At 38.5% G+C, this 17,300-nt stretch overlaps 1 protein-coding gene across 1 annotated transcript in view; it reads right to left on the bottom strand.

Annotated features, from left to right (window-relative positions):
• Nucleotides 1-17,300, bottom strand: part of SLAIN1 (SLAIN motif family member 1) — a 48,066-nt gene that overhangs the window by 9,669 nt on the left and 21,097 nt on the right. Inside the window, exons 2-3 of the mRNA XM_026843124.1 lie at nt 8,827-8,976; nt 6,302-6,640 (exon numbers count right to left, since the gene is read on the bottom strand). Of these exons, the coding sequence (XP_026698925.1) occupies nt 6,302-6,640; nt 8,827-8,887 (400 nt within the window). The 5' untranslated portion in view covers nt 8,888-8,976. The remainder of the gene's footprint in view (nt 1-6,301; nt 6,641-8,826; nt 8,977-17,300) is intronic.

The following is a 17,300-nucleotide window of genomic DNA, read 5'->3' as shown; positions in this document are numbered from 1 at the left end:
AATAGACCTGTTTATGATGAATGCTGAAATTTGCTAGAGTTTCTGCTGCCTCTTCTGCACTAATGTGGTTCAGTGGCAAGCCTAAAAAGATCATTGGTGTTCAGTTTTTTCTGTTACAAAGATGTGGACATTAACACCACTGAGGAACTCTGAAGGACACCTGCACCTTCTACAGCATCCATAATTATCGTGACCCACTACTTAGTCTCAACTATAACCTAGGCCAAAACAAGTATGATGTCTAAGTAGGATGCAGCCATATAAAGCATCACAGATGTATCTTCTTCTTTCCCAATCCTTCTTTGAGGTGTAATAGCATGACCTACAGGCATTCTATTATTGAGATATTTGCAAGTGTGAAGAAAATGCAAGGACAAGTCATCCAAGGGAGTTAATAATCAGTTCCTGCTTATTATCACCTTCTCAAAACAGTTCATGCATAGACACACATGCTTGTCACTTCATGAGTGTTCTTTGGGTGCCATACATTGCCCTTGTTTCACATATCTGCAGCAGAAAGATACACCAAAAATCACCTACTGCATGTTTACAGTTCTTCCCCTACGTGGCATCCATACTGAACCGCCTGTTGCCTAAAGTACACGAAAAACTGGGAATTGCAAAATACAGGGTCTTCTGCCCTCAACTGAAAACGTGCATGAAAAGACCACCCCACAGCACAGATCATATTCACTAGAGAAATGGGTCAAAAAGCAGGCAAAAGTGTCCTTTATTTTGTCAAACATTGCACAAAATTACAGTAAAGACAGCAGCTTGCCTCTTACCCAGCTGCTTCAGTTCTGATTTCTTCCAGGAAGTTCTTCCCCAGAAGTCATTTCTTCTCAGAAGTCAGCCTGGGATCGGTGGCCCAGCTTCTTTCTGGCAGGACACCAGAACAGGAAGCACCTGCCTTCTGTCTTCTGGTCCCAGCAGCGCTGGTTGCCATCCCTGTTCCACCACCTCTTTGTTTTTTTTTTTCCTTCCCTGACCTAATACTATCACCAGCTGAAGATTAATGTCCGTGTAGCATGCAAACAGACCTTGCCCTTGGAGCAAAGCTGCCCCAGAAAAGATGTGCTCTTGGTGGGCTGCCAGACTGGGAGGTCTGCAGCGGTTCTTGATAAGTATCATCTTCTCTCTGCCAAAACACCTCATCCTGTGAGGCTCTCCTTGCAAGGAAGGATTAAGTTGACTCTACAGTGAAGTTTCTTAAAACACTTTTATTCGTTCATTGAAATTTATACCCTGCAAGTGTTGTCAATGTTTTATTTGAACAAAAGAACTCACAAGCCTCGCCAGAAGTGCACTATCGTTAAGGAATGTGAATCAATGAATCATAATTATTAGTGTCTCAGAGAAATCTATACCACCATTTAACCTATGTTTGCAGTTTCTTACACATATTTAAATCCTTCACACAAACCCTGTGAATTCAACTGTCTTGTCTGCATTGTATGCACAAATAAATCGGGGAAAAAACGTAAGGAAAAAATCTCTGCTTTTCTATTTTAAACACTATGTTCTATATTATGCAGGTATTCGGAGTTTGTTCTGAAATCCTTACAAACTTGCAGACTCAGTTACCACTTCGCTTTAAGGGATTTCTCTTCCTCATCTTTGAAGGCCTGAGTTCAGTATCTGCATTACACTACTTATGGTTATAAAATTTATGACATCCCAAATACATCAGGGTCTGATTAAAGGTCTGTGGAATCATCAGTTGATACAAAAGACACATCAGTGTGTAAAAACACAAATACAGATTAAGAACTAAAAGCAAGTCTTTCAGTTAATCGAGAGACACCATTCTTCATGACTCTCAACACCTACATTTTGCTAATGTTGAACACTTTTATTCATATTTTATTTAGAATTATTACTTCATTTCACTCTGGCTTCACAGGCATGTTTCCCACCACAGATAGTTACAGCAAATCAAAGATTTTTCCATTATTCTTCTGTGACTTCTCTCCACTTATCACTATTCTCAACATAACTTCCAAAGTGACAAAGTAGGATTTTTTTTTTTCTCCTTTTCTTCAATGAAGTCTGCAACAATTTCCTACAGTGAATTCTTCCTTCCTTATCGAACAAGAGAGGTTATGAGCAGGAAAACACTCTGTACATCAGTAAATCAGTAACAGGCCTTTCCCCACCTTTCCAAATACACAAATCAATGTTAGTCTATACTAAACTGCTATCTAAACACCAACCTACTGCCCCTGAAATGCTACTCTTCTGTATCTGCCTGGAGTTTGCTTAAAAAACCCAACCAACCAAAAACCACATTTGCAGCTTTCCAAATGAGACAAGGGTGTTTCAACAGCCAATGATGTTCATAACATTTAGCCTGAGAAAAGTTATTTCCCAGAAATGTACACAATAAAGTAACTTAACTAGTAATTTCTGAAAAAGAAAAGCAATTTTTTTCAAGTGAATGGTATCTGGGGCCTGTTTATGAAGGCATCAACCAAGCTAAAAATCAACATGAAAAGGTAATGGAAAATAAACATGAAAATTAACAAGGTTGCCTGCACTACTACTCAATCAATGAAGGATATATTTTATAGCTGCCCCTTCTTACTGCATTGTAATAAACTCCTTTAGCTAGAATAATCTGTCCAAAATACGAAGTTTCCAATTTTCAGGTATTATAAAAATGGACACTTTAAAATGCACAGGAAATAAGGTGTGTCAGGATAAAAGTTTATGAGTAGGTTTATCTCAAGATCTGGAAAGTGGGCCTGAACACAAGATCAATCCCATTTTCAGTATCTTGTGTATCCTGGATTTTGACTATTCTAGTTGATTTCATAGGACTATAATTCTGTTACATCTGGTTCCAGAAAATCAGAAGTAACAAAGGGAATAAATATTAACATCTATTAAAAAAGAATAAAGTGACACAACAGAAATTAAAAAAAAATTTTAAAAAGTTAAAATGAAAGAGATTACTTCTGTGTCACAGTAAAAAAGTGTACATTTATGGACAACATAAAACATGAAGTTTGGTGGTATTTCTTATGTGAAAATGACTAAAGTATTCTTGATATTAAGAGTTAGCAACATTTTTAGTTGTTAACCATGAACTTAGAGGACGGGAAGAAAGCTATAAATATACATCTTTCCACTGTTAACATATTAAAAGTTTTGTTAAATTATAAAATACATACTAACTAGACAGATTTACTTTAGCTAATTGCAACAGATACTCAAAAGCTATTCACCACCTTAAACACATTTTAACATATTTACATTTGCACACATCTGCCACTTTATGCTATCATTTACCAGGAGCCTTTCAGTACAGCAAGCTGTTGGGGACTGGCAGTGAACGGGACTGCTACCATTCACTCAGACATGGGTGGGACAAGGTGAGGGAAAGAATCTGAGCCTGAGATTGGGGGCTAGATGGTGTGGAATTTTAAAACAAATGTATGGTATTTTATCTTAAAATAGATGTACAGCAATTTAAAACAGGGCAGAGTGTCAAAATTATAGCAGGAGAAGCACTTTGCTACAATACATTGGCTAGAACAATGTGTGAGTTCAAAATTATGGCCTCAAACACAGCTGGAAAACATGAGTGTATTCTTAACCCAAACACAGGCAGAAGATTACTAGGGTGCCAGAAACCCCAGACAATCTCTCTGCTACCTAAACTGCAGTCCTGTGGATGGAGAACAAGCAGCTCATTGGAAAGAGACTAAAAACCTAGTATACAAGTCAGCATCTACGCACAGGTACCTCATGCCATTTAAGAGACTCTGGGTTGCCTGTGGCAGCTGAACAGGGTGATGGTGAAGCCAAGCAGGGTGTATCAAACTACCTCGTACAGCACTACGTGCTTATACGGGGGCAGCTGAATGGGACCCTTCCTACATATGCGGGCACCCACATCTCAGCATTTAAACATAGGCCCTCCTCATCAGGCAGCCAATATTATACTCTTAAAGGAATTATTAAAGCTTTCCAAGTTTATCACACCTTCAATGTATTTGTTACAGTACAGATAGTTAAAGTTAGAATAAGAACCTCAACTAGCATACCATACCAAGCAAACTTCACTAAAAGCAGGTAGGACAGCATCCCTCATACCATTTGTTCCTAAAGGAAAAAAATTGTACTTGAGCTAAACACCTAAGACTAGTTTTGGGGAGACATTGTGTCAAAGCTAAACACTGTTTCTTCACCCCAGAGTGAGTGCCAAAGTTCAACAGTTACTTGCCACTTACTCTTTTCTTACAGAGAATGATCAGATGAACCAGGTCCAGACTGCTGACTGCACATACAAGAACACAAGTGACCTCTTTGGGGTAAAAGAGTGGAAGGGAGATTTGGGAAGACTGCTGGAATGGCCACAAGCAGCACAGCATGTGCTGTGTGTGATTTTGACTAATTATGGATGATGCTTTCCACATATATTGAAAGCAGTAACTAAACAGTTTAGTCCTTCCATCTATCACAGCCCTCTTTCTCATTTGTCTTGGTAAACTGTAACCGTGTGGAAGACACCATCCATCACACTGAGCTTCAGATAAATTATTTTGCAGTCTACCTCCATTTCAATGTATAGGAGTTCTTGAAAGACAATGAAACTGCTGCCAAGATGATGAGAAGTGCCGGTAAGACAACGCGGTCGTAATACTACTCAGACATACACAATACAGTGAACACTTGACTCCTTGTCTGCCAACAGAATACAGCCAAAGTAAAATGTTTCTTAGCATCAGTATTTGCCGCTTAAGTGTATCAGTGTTACATGACTCAGAGGCTGAAGGTACAGAAGCTGAAGAGATAATTCCTCTCTAAACATAATGATACTGCCTGTTAGAGGACTGTCTGCCATCCAGCAAACAGATAACTGAAGTTGCATGTGTCCATCTGAGCAACACCAAACAGATTATTCAACGCCTCACAGTTCTTGAGAAAAAAGGCAACCAGGTGGTAAAATTGGTGGCCTTTTACATTTATATGCTTCCTAGTTAATCAATTAGTCTGCCCTGTAAGTACTTTCTGAGGTTTCCATATGGGAATCCAACGCTTAATTTCCACTGACATAGAACACACACAAAAAAAAAAAGTCATTGGGAAAGCATTTGGTGGCTATATAAAAAGGTTGCAGCACCACATCTTGCCCTTATTCCTGAGTCAAAAATTCCCCATAACCTTCCTTTCTATCTTCCCAACATTTCTGCAAGTCTTTCAGTGGTGTCCCATTCCTGTAACTCACCAGCAAGAAAAATAACATTGAAATTAATATGGCACATATGCTGCATCAACACCCACATCACTCCGACCTCTCTTAATGTCACTCTTCTTTATATACTGCCACTTGTCGATTATACTTCCATGCCATGTCTTACCTTGAATGCAAGTGCTTTTGGCACCAATCTGTCATGTCTTATTTGTCAGGAAAGCAACTTGCATACCTGTAGGGTTCTATAAATAGCAACTTTGTGTTGTTTTGGACAACACATCTATTTTCGTGCTCTAAGGTGACCTTTAACCTGTAACATTACAAACAAGACCCTGACTGAAAATTGTTTTGAATTAACTTGGGGAAAAGACTGAAGGAATAGGAAAGTCAGATGCAGTATGAAGAGGAAAACTGTGATCATAATAAGAAATGAAAGGAAGGCAGTAGCAATAAAGGAGGGAAACTTAAGTCTTTAATAAGCACTGAGAGACAAATTTGCCAGAAACTCTGAAATACTTGTCAAATGCAGGGCAAAAAGCAGCAATTGCTCAGGACAGTTTGGGAGTGGCATTATCTCCCACTACTTTTAACAGTCTGCCCTACCAGACCTGGAACAGGAGCAGAGTGTTAACCCCCGTCGTAAGCACTCATCGCAGATTCACAGCATGGCTGTATTAACAGAAAAGTCAAGAATAAGAAAGGGAATGAAAATCGGAAAACCCCATTTTGTATTTTACTGTATGCACGATGGACACACAGAGTCCAAACTTGAAAACCCAATCAGTTCTTTTAATCAACCAAGAGCAAAGATGCTCTTTCCTTTTTCTGCTTTCTTCACTTGTGGTCATCCTCGCAGCACCTTAAACTAGCCTAACGCAACAACTTTCATGACCAGGTCACAGATTACATTTTGTAGCAAATTACTTAACAATAACATACCTTGATCATTTGCACAGGCTTAAACTCTTGTCACAATTCACAGACTGATCTAGATGTCATACACTAAACAAAGTTCATTCTATTGACACAATTTGATCTTTAAACTGGCACTGGCACTTTGCACAGAGAAAAGGCCACTTCTTAGAAAAGCATGCAACCCACCTCCATTCACTCTATTTGGTTGCTGCTCTGGAGTTTGGGCTTGAGGAGAGTAGTAGGGCTGCTGATAAGCACTTGAAGGGAAGTGCGGGGAGGTAGGACTCCTTCTGCAGTCCCGGATACTGGAGAAAGTCTGTGAGTGAGGAATCCCTCTCTGGAAGGGTGAGCAGCGAGTCAGCCGTGGCTGCGGAGGTGGGAGGTGGTCAAACTCTTCCTCGTCTTCAAGACTATAGCGATCATATTCCTGGTCACCACATGTCCCTTTCTTTCCTGCATGCAGAGAGACGCTTGAACTGTGCCTTGACACAGATGCTGAAGTTGAAGCATAATCTTGCCTAAGGCCTGTAAATTCCAAACAGAGGATGATTCAGCTTCTGCTAAGTCATTAACTCTTAACATGCACTTCAATCTTGAAAACTAAACAGGTAAGCAGACATAAATTTACAGCAAGATTTGGATTTGCAACGTCACCAGGCTGAAGATCTGAGGTAGGATCTAACCTGATCTAGCTTTTGGTGTCTACTTTTCAGGCATCTAAGCCTGAATTATCTTCCTCAGGATCCCTTTTTAATAAGAATTAAAAAAGGCAGTACCTGTGAGATGTATTAGACACCTTTCAACATAAGCTGAATTGCCTTCAGGAGGCACCTATTTCTCTGCCAACAGAAAGACTACATAAGTATTAACTTTTAAACATTTAAAGGAATTAACAGTCACTCTATGCAAGTTATTGCTATTAAACTTTTATATTCATACAATGAAAATGCTGACAATGACATTTCCTAAACTTATAACCCATGTAAGTATTTTGGCTCTCTAACTTCTCTGAACCAGAATTAGTTCCTGCTAGCAACCACTGTCACGGACAAGGCTTAGTGGTAACACAGCTGTGTTTTAGACAGGCACGCATCCTTCCACACCCTTCTCAGAACACCAGGTTTTGCAAAACATCCCACTATTAGCCCTGCCCCAGAAGAGCATGTTTGCTCCAGGTCAAGTGAGAGGGAACCATCCCCATTCCTTGTACATCCTCCCTTTCCCCAGCTGGACAGTAGCCAGGGAAAAATGGGATGTACATCATGTTTCCAGGAGCTGAATAATCCTGCCAATAGCTGCGCATAACAACTTTCCTAGATTTACAAAAAGCCTTTAGCTTTGACAGATGTCTTTGCTTCATAACGTAAACTTCTTAATATGCTTCCCTCTTCCTCTTTGAGTGGGAGCTTCTATTTGTGGCCATGAAGAGAGCGTGCCTTCCTGCACGTATAATACTACCACTTTCCACAGGATTAAGTGGACAATAACTATCATGTGCTCAAACATTCTGTACCAGCTGCTCCTCCAAGGATGAGATACAAACATTACATCTGACATCAGTTAGAAGAAAAACTGGTTTTCCTTCCAGTTTACCAATGACCTGATTCCTTAAAGCACCAAGTACCTTAAGTCTTTTTTGGAACCTCACTCTGAAGGAGATGAGGGCAGTTGTCATTTAAGTAATGCAATCTTTTGTCCTTTGATAGTCTTTTTATTTTATTTTTTTTAAATTTCTTATCACTTTCACATAATATCAGAAATTTTCCGAGCTGTGACCACACACATTTGTCAGCTGAGAATTCAGCTATCTTGGTAAGTCTCACACTTGCCAATTTCTATGCTGCACATAACGGGTGCTACCAGATGCTCAGCAAGTTCAACTGCTGACAAGTGATCACTCCAGCCTGCTCAGTCTGGTTGCCGCAGCAGATCGCAGCTCTAATTTTTTTTCTTCACGTTTTATTTTTATTTTATTTAATCACTTATTACTTGGCATTTTCCTTCAGCCACCATCTCTGAATTTCTCTTGTCTTTTTCATCTCATCATTTCCTCCTTGATGTCTCACTTGGCACTAGCAAGAAGTGAGAAAGATACTGTACTTACTGAGTGACTTCTAAGTCAAACGTCCTTTACTGATGAATAAAAACATTTTCCAAAAATTATAATCAAATCAAACTGTAATCTATGTCAAACAAGCTTTTGGGCTCAGATTTGTGCATAACCACTACTTTCAAACCAAGATATGAAATGCCCCAATTCAGGATTTAGGGGAATTAATTTCAAAATTCATCTGACAATTAAGAAAATCAAAGTAGAGGCAAAGAAATCCATGAGACCTGTTTATTTTTACCTTTCTCATGAAACGTACTCATGAGAAACATGCTTTAGTATCTTCCCTCCACAGAAATAAAATTATTTTAATTAATGGGGTAATACATTATAAATCTTTTAAATCTACATCTACTCAACAAGTATAGAGCTGCCAGTTGGGATTCAGAAAAATATAAAGTTTTGAACGAATAAGTACCATTAACCTGAACCCAACAATGTGCGCACCTTCTTCAAGGAGGTGAAGAGTTTTTCCATCTGCCCCTCAAGAGGTGACACTTTTTAAGAAAGAGCCATTTGACTGAGACCAGACTGGACTAGTTTTGACTGTTATGGGAAATCTTCCTCAGACTACTTTGAAAAATGAAAAAAAGACACCTACTCTCCTCCTGTAGACGAGCCATTATCTGAACATCAGTGAGGTCCTGCAGCTTGTATCCCATGGAGATGGAATCATCCTCCAGCTCTGAGGTGCTCAGTTCACTGTCTATTGATGACTGTGGGCTCAAAGGGGAACTTCTAGAAATGTAACCTATGTAAGAAAACATAAATTTTAGTCTGAATACATCTGGCCATCTTTCATTCGTAACTATTTGCCATTTATGTTACAGTAGCTTCAAATATTTTCCATACAACAGATAAAAATTTTCAGAAGTGTAGTGCAATCCACCAACAATTAGTAAAGAGCTTTGATACTTGTGAGAAGTTGTAAGTGTAGTAGTGGATCATTAATTCCTCTGCTTGTTCCCAAAATAGCATCACATAGCCCAGATAATTAATAATTTACCCAATACAGTTCTGATACTGCTCAGATTAGTTAGCGTAGTCTAAACACATCTGCATTTGAATCCTTCTTATTTAAGGGACTGTGGTTCTCACTGCTCTGTTCTGGAAAGCAAATGTGTATGTGTCACCAACTGCTCAGTGCTCAGATTCCATACCAGAGCCATTTAGCTAAATTTTACTGGGGTTTTTTTTAATGAACATAAAATAAATCAATGACAATAACAATTAAGACTGAACATTATGCAACAACAGAGAAAGCACTACCTCCTTCACAGAGCTACCTTTCGGAGAGGGCTCTGGATTCTACTTTCTTCCCTGCATGATACTAAAATATAAACTAAATTGCAATTAGTTGCATGAGCAAGTTGTCCAACTTTAAATAAAAATTCTTAAAATAAAACAGTAAATCACTTTCTAATATCCTCTGGACCACCAGAGGCCCACAGCCTACAGGGCGAGAACTGCTGTGACTATGGCTCATCATCTGTGCTTGTACCACAGATGTGTATGCATCCTCTAGCACTGATCAAAGCAGCCACTTAAAATTCATCCTAAATTCAGCTGTTCTCTAATAATATCTCCAACAGAAAAATACACTCAGAAGATTGCTTTGGAGGGACTGTAAAGGGTAAAAGTGTTTGCTTTTTTAAATTTGCAAGTTACAATGGTCCTTGAGGTTTTGCAGAGGTAGTAACAGCTGTGCCCTTCTGGAGCAGCAGTGGGGAGCTAGACAAGATAGTTGGGAGTATTTCAAATAGCATGAGATGCCTTCAATTAGGGACTAAACTACATACCATTGAATAGGGGAGCTAAGACATCTCGCTCACATAGATACCTACACCAGGTGTTCAGTCAGGAGCTGTATCTCACCCATATCCCTAACAGGGCTTTCTTCACTGATTTCATGCATTGTAAAGAAAATTACGCATAGATCAGTGTGCACTGATGCTAACTTCCTGCAACCACACCTGCTCCCACCAGCAATAAAATGTTAATGCTTTTTCCCCAGAAGATTATTTTCTCCACCACCACTGTAGCTTAAGAAAAGTCACAGATATAAATTGACTCCTCATACCTATAGAGAAGAAAGAAAAATGCAACTCTTTGCAATTTAGAGCCCATAGAAAGTCTGTATTTTTCCTAAAACAACTGCATCCCCTGAAAATCAGTGGCAAACATAAAATAAATCTTGGATGGTAGCAACAATGCCAGCTTGAAAACAGCCATGATTCTGCTGGCTATTTTTATTATAGAGGAATTCTCCCTGCAACTTCATTACAGAGCTGCACAAATGTTTCTGTAGACACAAGGAAGGGGCACAGTGGTGCAGAAATGAGCAGGGAAAGGCAGACAAAGCCGGGGACTGTTTAAGATGACACAGTTGCCACTGTACTCTCAGGTAAACCATTAATGAAATACAGAATCTGTTTACTAGCATAACTTTCCTGTAACATGATGTGTAATAACCTACACTGCTAGTCAATTGCCAGATTTTAGGTAATTAAAAATAAAATCTCTGAGATGACAGTCTATATACAATCATTCTAACAGTGTACTGCTGTTAAATGCCAGCAAGATTAGATTAAATTAAGCAATTCTGTAAGCACTGTAAATCAATAAAAAGATAAGCATTACCTGTCCGTTCAGGTGTTAGTATTGCTTTACTGGAGGTTTTAGAGAAGCTGGGACTATTAAAGCCATTGGTATATGGGGTGAGTCTCGCAACAGGACTATAGGGAAAAGCCAAGGAGACAGGTGTAGAGAAGAGGTTCCGCCATCGGCTAGCTGTTACAGATGCGAGGAAGGAGGGGGGAAAAAAAAGATTTATCGTTATAAATAGAATAGTGCTGTTAGAGAGAAAAATAATCTCATCTTAATCTATTCATTATACACTTTTTACTTATGGCAAAAGAAAATGGTCAAAATGCAGCAGTAAAACAGAGGATCAGCACAGCCTTCTACATGTAAAAGTGTGCTCCAAAAAGATTTCTAGCAAATATGTCTTGTTTACCATTTTCTATGTATACACCATTTTGGTATATATTCATCACATACATCGCTGGGTGCCAACACACAAAGTAACGGAGGAAGTAAAAACCACTGCAGTTAATAGAGAAACACAGATTAAATTTATAGTGCTCTTCAAGGACTCGTTCATGGCAATCAATCATCACACAATTGAATTAGCAGTTAAAATTATCAGTTATGGGAGTTCAGAGACACAGCAGTAAAAGACGCTTAACCTTCAAGTGCTAAAAATAACTGTAATCCCAGAGCAAGCTTTTAAGATACCATATTTTCCCTTCTCTTTTGACAGCATCAAACTCCTGGTTACATAAGCGTGCAGATTTTTTTTTCCACTCCTTTTGGAGGATCAACCAAATAACACTACAGGGCTTCTCTTTTTCTACATATTGCTTACAATAAGCTTGCAAAGCATTTTGTCTGTTCAGTAACATCACACAGAGCTCAAAGTAGGCAAGAAAGCTAAAGGCTTACTTATTTTACATTTTTTAGTTCATCCAGTAAAATTTGAATATAACTGTCCTTTGGTTTGCCTGTTTTTTAACGTGCATTTAAAAGGTAAAATAAATAATATCCACATGCTTTTCAGAAAATAACTAAATATTAAAGATAAAATTGTTTTAAGTAGAAGGAAAAAGCAAAACAAAAAAAAAGTAAATTTCAGTCAACCCATTCAGGTACAAGAAAAGTTTGTACAGATGAAAACTAAATGATAGTATCACATATTTATTTGTGAAAGAACTTATTTTGTACTGACAGATGTTAAGTACAGTGACACAAGGGAGCTAGGAACATGCCTATACCTAGCTTAAAAGTCAATGGCATAACCTTGGTGTTTAGCAGGTGTACTCTTGAAAGGTCAGATTCTGCAAACCAGTTTTCAAAACTAGAAGGGTCAAAAGCCCTCACAAAGCTATTCTCCATCACACGGCTAGTTAATACCACAAATCTGCCGGGTTTTTTGGACCTGTTGATACAGTCATTTTAAACTCACAGATATTCCAGTAATATTAAGGCCCTCTCTATCTTAAAACCTCACTGTCACGGAAGTGATTTAGCAGGACATACAAACTTTATTCCTTCTTGCCACCATCAACACTGTGGCCATGGGAACAGCCAGGAAGCCTACCTCGTCATTGGGCTGTCAATCACATCCTTGCAACCTTTTGGAGTAATTGGTTCATCACCAGTCCAAAAGATGCTATTTCCCCCTACTCCTTTTTGCTTTGACCCACACTCAGCAGTACTCCTGGGTTTGTAGAGAAATAAGCAGCCTTTTCTGATCTTCCCACTAGTGCTACTGAGCTTGGAGCGAAGGCAACCGCCTGGTTCCACCACCTGCACAAAGCAGTCAGCTGGGGAAGGTGGGTACCCGCAAGGCTCAGTCTCTGTGGAAAGGAGCTAAACTACACATTAAATATAAAAATGCAAATCATGATCTTTGCTTGTCTCCTCATAAAGAGTTATTGCAATACCCTCATTTTTGTTGATTCTAGTTCCTTCAAGCTTAAAGAAACCTAAAGGTCTGAGTTCCTAACTAAGAGCAGCACCAGCACCACTTCTATGAAATGTCTCTATGCCAAGCAACACAACACAGACCTCCCAGCAGGGCTATTTGTCCTTAATGTTCACTAAGGTGATCAGTTCAGAAGTCAAGCACGCAAGTGTTCCAGGACAAAAAGGAGATCAAACACAGATGGACACAACTCTATAAACTAGTAATTAACAGAAATTGCTGGAGACGAGATTAATTTACAAGAAATTAGTAACTGCAAATTGATCTGAGGCATTAATTGAAAGAAATGCATGCAATAGAGTAGATCTTGATATCGTATCCAGAGGTAACGTTTGTCATTTCCACTAGAAACCATCAGTAAGGAGCAAAGGATGGCAGTTCCTTGCAATTTTATTTTTCTGCCTAACACAAGATCCTGTTTTGTAGCATCCTGATCATCTGCCAGGCCAATTAGCTGCCAGCATGCTCTCACCCCCAGATGTGGTCAACTGTACAGCACAAATAAACATCATTCATTACCCTCTACAATAACCACTGTGAGCTGGCCAACTAAGCACAAAGCAATAGTTATCGCGACTGTGAAAGCAAGAACCCACATGAAGAATATAATTAGTATTTATGGCACACTAGATTTCAAACTCCTCTTTCAAATAGTATGTGTTCTTGAGGAAAGATGGACGAAGAAGCCAAGAAACTCTACACTAATCTCTCAATATACTAAATCTCTAAATATACCAATGTAAAATATTCCCAATTCTAACTTTTGCTACCATGCCTAAAACAAAACTTAGTAGTGCTTAAATGTCAAAGGATTGACACTTCTTAGGCATATGATTAACTCCATTGTTTAGGATCAAATATAGAAAACTGTTTTTCTTAGGTATCAAATGGAAATATCGAAGTACATATTGAGCACTTCTACAGTATTAAAAAAGACAGTCAAATTAGATTTACTGAAGTCTTGTGCTAATGCTAAAAAACATAAAAAGGTATGTAGGAAGCAAGTGCTACAATCTAGGCAAATATGCAAATTAAGTAAAAACTGTGCAACAGATAAGACGTTTTAGGATAGTTATTTCACTCCAAACCAATTCTGAGGCTGCCCTGGTTAGCATCATAAAACACTACTATGGTATGCATGGATGAGAAAATCTTGTTAAGATGTTCATTTTAAAAGCCCATCTGTTAAGCTCTGAATTTTACAATATTTGTAGCTTCTTCTTAAATCCCTAACTCCAGTTGCCCATAGACAAAATAAGAAACTCAGGTACCCTTTAAAAACAAAGGAAGTTTCTAACCTTTGCAGTTGAATAGAAACATGAAAAATCCTCCTCTGCCTACCTTATACTGAAGATGCACTGAAGGAAGAAAAAGTATCAGCCCTGGAAAGGAAAGTAGGGGCATCTAAAGAACCATCAAAAGAAAAGAGCCAAAAAATCCATTTGATTTACTGACAGCAAAGAGTTAAATTCATTAACAATTTGACATCTTGAAGCATGAAATTGTTGGAACAACTATTCTGTAATACAATAAGCACAAATTGTCCCAGCCAAAGTCTACAGTTAGCTTGGGAGTGCCCAACTTTTCGGGTATTATTTCCTTGGTTTTGATCAATTCTTAGTAACCAGACTGCTGATGATGTACTGCATCACACAATATTTTATAAAGGACTTGTCAAAATGACTACATAAGCAATCAAACAAAACCTTTCATTTAAAAAGTAAAATCAGCAACAAGTGAGACTGTTCATAATTTAAAAATATTTACTAATACAGCTGAAGGTTTAAAAATTAAGACATTGTTTTCATAACTTTCTTAGAGATATCAAAATACTAAAATAGATGCAAATAGTAACTCACACAGAAAAATATGAGCAGCTACATAAACACAGATATTCACCATACTGACTCCTGTGAATAATCAGCATTTGATAAAAATTGATGGAAAACTTCACATGAAAGCCTGAACATGTGAACATCTACAGAGCTGTGTGGCTCAAAAGGAACCAAGCACCCTGAAAAACCACAGCATGTTGTACCATATCTAAAGCAATTACTTTACTGAAATCAATTTCTCATTTAAGCTACAAAAGGTACACAATTTCTAAACGTATGTAGAAGCTTGTTTTTGAAAGTGAAGATTAAATTTGCTATTCAACTTAATAGGAATGGTCATAAGCTGGGAAATGAGGTAAAAAAACAGCATAAATTCTTAGTATGTTGTTTAAAATTGGTGGGGTTACACTGATGTAAACAGGGATAGATCAAATACTGGTCCTCTACTCGATGAATTAGATATACCTAGGACATTATATTAGCTGAGGATATCAGGGTTTCCAAGAAACAGAACAAGTATGTGCACCTTCTATTCTCCTAACTCCATGATGAAACTCAGTGAACTCAGTTTGCCAGAACAGGAACTTACTTCCACTCTATGCAACAAAAATAAAAAATATTTCTTTGCTATAAAGACAGAAAACAATAGAGTCATAAAGTGTTGTAGTACTGACTAAACATGCTAATTCATAGGAGGCGTTATCTAGCTTGCTTATCCATTCAATTAGCTTAAATTTTATATAGGCCTTCAGGCCAGAGGCAAAAATGCTTTCTAAGCTCAAACTAAAAATAATTTAATTGCATATATGCAGACATTTGAATATGGGTACTAATTACAAAGCTTGAACAAAACCCCTCTTTTGAGCCAATATTGGAGGAATATTTACAACACTGTCAATCAATCCAGCACTTTCCTGACAACATACTTTCTTTAGAGCAGGAAAACTCAAACCACTTCCCTGGTGCATTCTGCATACATGCAGTTGTACAGCATTCTGTCTCAGTAGTGAAATGCACAGTCCTGCACAGTCCTGCATGGGAAACAGAAGTATTTCGTGAATCACTGGAGAAATTCGAGAGTGCAAGAAGGGACTTCAAAACTCTCTCCTTTACCACAGATAAGAATGTCAAACCAGCCAAGAGGTATCACCTCAGTGAGGCATATCTAATATCTTCCCCCTAAAGCTAAGTATTCAACCTTCACTTTTGGTCCCTGTAAAACAGTGATTCATAACCTGAAAACTACTCCTGCAGTCAGATGTACATCTGGGAACAGGTACGTGTCTAATGTGCTTGAAAAGACAGCCAGCAGAAGAGGACATGAAGGCAGCTCCTACTACTCATTGAATAGTGCTGTTGTTAGGACACTTGCTCAAGAAGCAGGAAGTGTGGGCTCCTACTACTCACCAGCCTGAAGAGATTTACTGAGGTCCCTGGAAAACTCAGAGCTCCTGTAAGAACTTGAAGCAGTCTGAGGATAGAGAGGTGCTAGATACTCAACTGTAGTCAACATTGTGGTGTCCCCACCCAGGAACAGATCTTCAGGTAGGTAAGTTCTCAAAGCAAGGACTAAGTAGATACTGTCTTTCAAGTACCTCAGTAGCTCCCAAAAACAAGGACCTTAGAAGTATGTACAATCCTTAAGTCTAGCTCATGGGGTTTGATGTTCAGCTTCTGTGCTCAAAAAAGAAGGACTAACATCTTCCCAGGTTTATTTGAACCCAGTGCTTCAAACTTTCCTTTGAAATTACAAGTCCTAATAACTTATACTTTCAGAAAAATGCATGTTTATTAGTTACAAGATTACGAGTTCCAGGCCCAAAACAGCATGAGTAAGAGTTGAGTTTTACCTGTAAAACCAGAAGTTAGTCTGGGTCATGTACACATTCATATCTTGTTTAATGTTATTGTACAGCAAACTTCTTGACTTTTCAAGCAGCACACTCCTAGTTCCAGACTCTCACAGACATCAACCGTGGCCATCTCAACAGATTTTTCCAGCACATATGGTTTCCTAACCACAGCTGTAGCTTCCTCAGCCATCCCGCTAGTGGCAGAAATTTTGCCGTCAGCTCTGAGCCACACTTCATATGCTTAATGCACATTTTCAGTCACACTGAATCTGTCGTTGCCCAAACTATGAACCTGCACTGTCACACACAGCTCATAAAATGCTCTAGGGGCTTGTCTGCTGTTGCTGCCCCTTGATTTCCTGGTCAAGACAGGCAGAGCGCCCTCTCTTTCCAATCTGCAATGATAACGGAGAGAAATCCCTAAGTGTGGATTGTACAAAGGGACTCCTTTCAAGAGTCAGTAAATAGGGGTCTTCAAAATACAATTTAGTGTACACACCCTTGAACCTCCATAATTAGACTACAACAACTGAAAAATATATGCTAATGTTTTTCTTTGGTTTTGGTTTTCTACATTAAATCCCATGACTTCAAGCTCTTAACATAGGTCAGCTAGTAAGAAACTACATAGCAATGAAATGGCTTCATTTGGTTCTTTTGCAAGAATGGAATTTCTCTACAGAATTCTAAGTTTTCACAATGGGTTTAAGAGTCAGTATACAGAATTGCCATGTAAAGTAAAATATTAAACAGTCGGCTCATGCTACTTCAAAATAATAAAAAGCAATCAAGCTCGGCTTCAAATGTCTAATGAAAACAACTGTTGTTATAGTTTGGATTG

Source organism: Athene cunicularia, assembly GCF_003259725.1.
Source record: "Athene cunicularia isolate RWA chromosome 1 unlocalized genomic scaffold, athCun1 chr1_part1, whole genome shotgun sequence".
Classification (NCBI taxonomy): domain Eukaryota; kingdom Metazoa; phylum Chordata; class Aves; order Strigiformes; family Strigidae; genus Athene; species Athene cunicularia.
The sequence above is the reverse complement of the archived record's forward strand: the minus strand, read 5'-3'. Positions and strand labels throughout refer to the sequence as shown.